Consider the following 7,500-nt stretch of genomic DNA (forward strand, 5'->3'; position numbering starts at 1 on the left):
ATGACGCGACGGCAGCCATATTGCGCCAGACCGCAAACCAGCTGAGCCAATTATGATATGGGGATGTTAGGAGGCCATGACGGACAGAGGCCAGTGAGCAAATTTGCCCAGGATGCCGGGGTTAAATCCCTACTCTATTCGTTGGACATCCTGGGATTTTTAACGACCACAGAGAGTCAGGACCTTGGATTATCGTTTCATCAGAAAGACGGCACTCACTGAGCAGTATAGAGTCCTCTTCACTATAAGGAGGCATTTTTACGCACACAGATCACAGGTTGAGCACCCCCTGCTGGTCTCAATAACACCACTTTCGGCAGCAACCTAGCTTTCCCATGGGGTCTCCCATCCAGGTACTGATCGGGTGCAGTCCTGCTTAGCTTTAGTGGGCGACCATGTGAGAGTTGCTGAGAGCTAGCTAATTTCTTTAGTTTGAGTTAAATATAATATAATATAATATAATATAATATAATATAATATAATATAATATAATATAATATAATATAATATAATATAATTTAAGGGGTGAGGCAGTGGCGCAGTAGGTAGTGCTGTCGCCTCACAGCAAGAAGGTCGCTGGTTCGAACCTCGGCTCAGTTGGCGTTTCTGCGTGGAGTTTGCATGTTCTCCCTGCCTTCGCGTGAAATTGTCCGTTGTGTGTGTGGATGTTTCCTAGAGACGGGTTGCGGCTGGAAGGGCATCCGCTGCGTAAAAACTTGCTGGATAAGTTGGCGGTTCATTCCGCTGTGGCGACCCCAGATTAATAAAGGGACTGAGACGACAAGAAATTAATAATATAATGTAATATAATATAATAATTAACCATAAAGTACTGTTAGGATTAAATATTTATTTTGGATTGTGTTATTTTTGTAGATCAAATTTGTTCATGTTGCAAACAAAAATGTATAAAAATTCAATTTAATTTAATTAAAACTCTTTTTTTTATGGTTTAGTAGTATTTTATAAATCTCTATTATCAATTTATAATCGCTATGGCCCTTCTTCAACCCTACTCCTAAATCTAACCCTCACAGCAGGAAACTGCAACAAAATTTAGATGGTAAAAGACGCCGTTAAGTATGATTTTTAAGTAATTTATATTACAAGGAAATCTGTTGTGTCCTCGTAAACCACATTAATACAGTACAACTAGGTTAAACCTATGTCATTATACAAATTAGTGTCCTCATAAACCACATTAATAGAGTACAACTAAGTCATACCTATGCCATTATATAAATCAGTGTCCTTGTAAACCACTGTATTAGAGTACAACTAGGTCATACCTAAGCCATTATACAAATTTAGTGTCCTCGTAAACCACATTAATAGAGTACAACTAGGTCATAACTAAGCCATTATACAAAGTAGTGGCCTCGTAAACCACATTAATAGAGTACAACTAGGTCATAACTAAGCCATTATACAAAGTAGTGGCCTCGTAAACCACATTAATAGAGTACAACTAGGTCATACCCATGTCATTATGCAAATTAGTGTCCTCATAAACCTCATTAATAGAGAACAACTAGATCATACCCATGTCATTATACAAATCAGTATCCTCGTAAACCACATTAATAGAGTACAACTAGGTCATGCCCATGTCATTATACAAATTAGTGTTCTCGTAAACCACGTAATCAACTACACAGATGTTTACTGTACCATCAGAGGGTCGGATATTGTATTTGTTTAAACACAAATTTCCTCGACAGCATTGAGATTCACACTGTGTTCGTCTGGGTCGCTTCCGGGACGTTATTAAAACACACCCAGACGCTGAATGTGTCCTCTTCTGTCTGTCCGGCACATATTTTCCAACCCGCTTGGCCTTTTTTTTATAACAAAAGCTTTTAAAGTGAATGTAGGTCAGGGTTAAAGGGAGATCGGATGAGGACGGACTGTAAATGTACTCGTCAAGGTTGTACCTGTCAGAGTTCTGGTTCACCTCTACAAACACAGCCGTCCCACAGGAACATTTCAATCGCTCAGGCTAGGCTTCTAGCAGTGGTGTATCAGCACATCCCTCATTCTGAAGTCACAGTGTGTTTTTTAGGTACGACCAAGGCGGAAACTAAATCAAAATTGTTCTTTTTTTAAACTGGTTTACTGAGCAGACTGTGGCTTTGTCTTTAAAAAACACTACACAAATTTGTTAGCATGTTGCTAGCATGTATTAAGATGTTTCTAAAGTCACAATCCGCGTTTAGGTTTGACCAAGGTGGAAACTAAACCAAAACTGGCTTTTTAAAAACTGGTTTACTTAGCAACTTGTGGCTTTGTCTTTAAAAAAACTATACAAGACTGTTAGCATGTTGCTAGCATGTGTTTTTGAATAGTTGTGTTTTGTTTTTCTCTTCAGTGTTGACCACTCTTCCAGCGCTGGCGGTGGTTCCTCAGCAGGCTGTGGTTCAATCTAAACCTCCTCCGGCCGGTACGCTACTGAATGGATTGGAGACGGGCGAGCAGCGCACATGGCTGTACCTGGAGGAGATGGCGAACACCCTGCTCAGCAACGTCCAGCAACTCAAAGTCCTCATCGCACAAGCCAAACAAGCCAGTCAGAGCGGAGCACACGCTACCATCAGCCCGGACAAAAACAGCAGCGGCAGAAAAGAGGTGAGCAAATATGACCAATCCTGACATTAAAATAGGATCCAAATCCCAGTGATTTTGAGGCCCACCACTGCAACGTGACATAGGAGTATTGATTGACAAGCGCGTGTAAACATTTCCACAAAACAGGATTTGCAAAGAAACTGGGATTAAAAGATCTGTTTAACTCTCTATGATCAGCTGCACCTCAAGAATGAGTTTTACAAGTTTTTAAAATAGGGCATGTTTGTAATAACCACTGGAATCACCACAGCTGCATAGTGTCGGCAAACATATGTGTGTGTGTGTACTGCAAACTTTGTAATTGAATTAGTATGTGACTCATCGTTTCAGAAAGGCTTGAACAAACTCCTCCACAAATACAATAAATAACCTTGATTGGTATTTTTGACTAATGAGCTGGAAGTCTGCTTCATTCATGCCTGTCTCTGGTACTGACTGCTGTTTATTAGTGATGGGTTGTTTTTGAACGATTCGTTCATTTTAAACGTATCTTCAATATGACTCGGGAACTACGAGAACGGATCAAATCCATTTAGAGCCGGAAAGAGATTTGATCCGAGTCTTTGGGTTTGAGTTATTCCCTTTTGGGCTAGTTGTAGCAGTGTTTGGAAGCAATTCGTAACATTTTAATAATATTTTGGCAAGTTGAACCAAATGACCGAAATGAATCGAAGAAAGATTCGTTCATCTCGATGAACGAGATGAAAGATTAGAGTCAATAAAATGATCCGGACTTCCCATCACTACTGTTTATCTGATGTAATGCAGGAGAAGCAGACATACATGTGTGAAAGGGGGGGGGGGGGGGGCTAATTTGCATTTAAAGGCAACAGTCACACTTTTCTCTGATCCTACAATGGGCATATTTTGCATTGTAAAATAAATCATCTGATGAGCTTTTTAACCTAAAACTTTAAAGACACATTGTGAAGACACCAAAGACTTGCATCTTGCAAAAGAGGTAAAATAGCAGCCCTTTAATACAGGCGAATGTTCTGTAAAGTTCAACTTTGAGAAAAAGCTAATGTATTTCAAGCATGTTTGAGTTCATTGCTAACAAGAATTAGCATGTTTCTGCTATGTTTATTGTGCTGTTAGTATTAATTAGCTTGTTAGTAGAACTTTAATAGTCTTGTTTAGCACATATCCCTGCTGGTTTCCAGCCATTTCCAGCATGGTCTTAGCTGGTCAGGCTGGAAAATGACCAGCTAAATCCAGCTAAAACCAGCTTGACCAGCCTGGTTTAAGCTGGACATAGCTGGTTTAGGCTGGGCTCCCAGCCTGGCTAAGCTGGTCAAGCTGGTTTTAGCTGGTCATCTCCCAGCCTGACCAGCTAAAACCAGGCTGGAAATGCCTGGAAACCAGCCTGGAAGTGGCCAAAACCCCTCTAAAACCAGCCTGGTCGACCAGCTTAAACCAGCCAACCAGCCTAGGCTGGTTTAAGCTGTTTTTTTTAGTAGGGATGGCTAAAATGTTTGATCTTAAAACATCAATTAACTTGTTGAAAACATTTTACTCAGTACTAGCATATTTGTAGCATGTTTAACATGCTAGCATTTATTGTCATGTGGTCCACATGTTTCTAACATCCTTTAATACTGTGAATGCTTATATCTTGTATGTTTGTAGCATGGTTAGCAGCATACCCTTAACGTGACCACAGCACTAGCATGAATTAGCACATTGCTAGCATTATTAAGCCTGTTATTAATGTTTTAAAACATTATCATAGTGTTTTCATATGTTTTGCTATGCTGTCTGATTTAAGATGTCATAAGCATGCTGTTGTTATTAATAGTGGTCAACATTACTATTCATATTGTCTCATAAACACCTTTTATTCTCAACAGAATTGTTTATACAGCAAAAAGGTCTCAAACGTGTCACAAATGAATACAGATTAGCATGCTAGCATTTATTGTCATGTGGCTCACATGTTTCTAACATACAGTGTGTGCTAATATGTTGTATGTTTCTAGCAAGGTTAGCATACCATTAATATGAGCACAACAATAGCATGAACTTAGCACATTGCTAGCATAAATTAGCCTGTTATTAATGTGCTTTACATTACAACATATTAAGTATAAATATTACTATCCATAATGTCCCAGATCACTGTTAAAAATGGTAAAAGTTCTGGTAAACAGTCAGCTAATAACAGAGGGCGTTTACGGTAGCAAAATGACCTCAAACGTGTGACAAATTAATATGAAAAACTAAATTATATAAATTGGTTAACATATTTGTGTTTTATTTGTATTTCTCTCAGTCATTTCAGAGTCAGTTTTCACTCACTGAGGAACCTGAGGGAAAAATCACAGAAATCATCATTAAGGTAAGTCTAGTGTTCTTTAAATATCATTAATACAGTATATAGCTACGCTGTAATTAGTATTCTGCATATGTTGTGACCATATTGAACTCATCAGATTTAATGGAGCAAAGCTTTGAGTGTTGAAATATGTCTGGCATCTGCTGATGTAGTTGATGTTTTCAGATGTGTGTGTGTGTTACGATCAAGCTGGAAGCACATATGACCGTCACACTCGGTCGCCTGCTGTGTTTGGCAGGTGTTTTTGTTCAGATGTGACAGAGAGTGAAGCAGGACTATCAGAATCTGCAGATGAGAAGCTGAAGGGCTGAGACACACACACACACACATCCACACACACGCTCTGCTGGAAAAGGTCAATAGAAAACCTCTTTTTGCTTATTAAAAGTGCATAGGAAAATATACACATACATACAGCATATTTTGTAGAACGTCCCAGGCTGCTTTATTTCCGTATTAGATTTTTAAAAATTTTATTATGTTAATATTAATGGTATATATTTATCCAGCACTATCCTTAATATTACACGCTATTGGTAAGTTTTGAAAAATTTGCTGCATTTATTTAATGACAAATACAGTATTTTTATAGTTAGTAATTGTATTATGATTTGAAAAATCTTAATCATTTGAATGGTTCATGTATTAAAATATAGATTTATATATATTTTTGGTTTTGGCATTGGACTTCTGGTTCAAAATATATGTGTACGGCGCATATACAGTGTTGTTATGTCCAGTGTAGGGTTGTGCCGGTAGACAATGCCATCGTCCATCGCTGATGGCCGAAAAACTTCACAATGCTGAGCCCGCAATCCATCGCCCCTCCTCACATTTATTTTCATATATAACTTATTATTTGTCATCCTAATAGCAATAACGGTCTTTTCATGAGCTGTGTTTAATGTTACATATAGCTGCCGCTTGCACAGCTGACAGCATCGTGAGGATTAAATGTAGGATTATACAGCACCTCTCGCGCTTAAAGTGTGTAGATTCAGTGGCAAACGCTGTTACCTGCAAACCCCATCCCACAGACTTTAGTGAATGGCTTTAGTCATTTTCATAGCAAACTGAAGAGCACAAAGGCGGGGCCAGCATTGCAGTTTTTTTACTTCAGCAAGTTCACATAACAACTGTTTAATGTGTTCCTGAGGGCTGTGTTTGACGTTTTTTGGTGCAAAGATGCATTTTGCATAAAGTGTCCTAAATCTGCGCACGCGGTGAGGATTTTGAAAACAATGAAAATGTATGCTCTACAGTGAACTCCAACCGAACTCTCTTCTCCTCCACCACCTGTGGGAAAAGCCATTAGAACGTCACAGATCACTGTGGCTATTCAAGTCCCGTGTAAAAAAAGTGATTGACAGGTGGTCATTTGTTTGTAACTTTATTTATTTATGGTTTGGATATGGGTAAAGCAAAGACCATGTGGGTCAGGTAGTGAAAACGGTAGGCTTCAATTAAATTGTTATGAACTAATTGATATTTAACAACCACCCCCACCCCCTGCCTACGACGGCATCGTCCATTGCGATTTTCCACATTAGACATCGTACGATGCCAAATTGGTCAACATCGCCCAACCCTAATCCAGTGCATCTTCAGAACCTAATCTGAAACATATAGTTTTTTATATATTAATGTTTTTTGAATTTCAGGTCAGATTTTAAAATAAAAATAGCTATCCACTGTATTTTAAATTATCTGCTTCCAAATATGAAGAATTATCGGTAAAGAATAATTGGTTATCTGTAACTTCTTTTTAAATTTAATAAAGATACAAAATATATATTATTTAACCTGTATATGATGTCAAATTCTAAATCAAGCCAAACTCAGAAAAAAAACATTTATTGGCCTAAATATCGGTAATCGGCATCCAAATACAAAGAATGATCTGTTATCAGCATCACCACAACTTTAAATTTCGCTGCATTAGCATATATAAAAGTTGTATACCGCTTAACCTATGAATGACGTCGAATTTGAATTCAAGAAGACAAACTCTGACTTGCAAAATTTGACGGTTAACACTACTGTGGTTTGTGTTTCAGCACACGTGCGTGAACTGCGGTCGAGAGGCGTCCTGTGAGTGCACAGGCTGCCATAAAGTTCATTACTGCTCCGGCTTCTGCCAGCGAAAGGTGAGTCTAGATCCAACATTCAATTCAATTCATGATTATTAGTGTAGCTCTTTTCACAATATTGGTTGTTTTAAAGCAGCTTTACCAAAGGCGCACATAAATGCATTACAATCAAACTCAGGAAACGTTAAAGTAATTAGTTACTGATTACTTTAACTAATTAACTAGCAACTAATAGCTTTTAACAGTTAAAGTTATTAGGTCACACATTACAATAAGGGTTGATTAGTTAATGATGGCCAAAGTATTTACTACCATGAACTAAGTATGAACAGTACTTGCCCATTAATCATAGTTCAACCTTTACTAATACATTATTAACATCCAAAGTCATGCTTGTTGACGTCAGTTAATGCACCGTTAACATGAACTAACAATGAACTGCATTTACAC

At 38.2% G+C, this 7,500-nt stretch overlaps 1 protein-coding gene across 2 annotated transcripts in view; it reads left to right on the forward strand.

The window, feature by feature from the left end:
• Positions 1 to 7,500, forward strand: part of deaf1 (DEAF1 transcription factor) — a 30,050-nt gene that overhangs the window by 21,481 nt on the left and 1,069 nt on the right. For both annotated transcript variants that reach the window (XM_087310899.1, NM_001130779.1), the window contains exons 10-12: positions 2,369 to 2,625; positions 4,898 to 4,963; positions 7,018 to 7,107. In XM_087310899.1, the coding sequence (XP_087167025.1) occupies positions 2,369 to 2,625; positions 4,898 to 4,963; positions 7,018 to 7,107 (413 nt within the window). The remainder of the gene's footprint in view (positions 1 to 2,368; positions 2,626 to 4,897; positions 4,964 to 7,017; positions 7,108 to 7,500) is intronic.

Source organism: Danio rerio, chromosome 25, assembly GCF_052040795.2.
Source record: "Danio rerio strain M-AB ecotype USA chromosome 25, GRCz13ab, whole genome shotgun sequence".
In the NCBI taxonomy this organism is placed as follows: domain Eukaryota; kingdom Metazoa; phylum Chordata; class Actinopteri; order Cypriniformes; family Danionidae; genus Danio; species Danio rerio.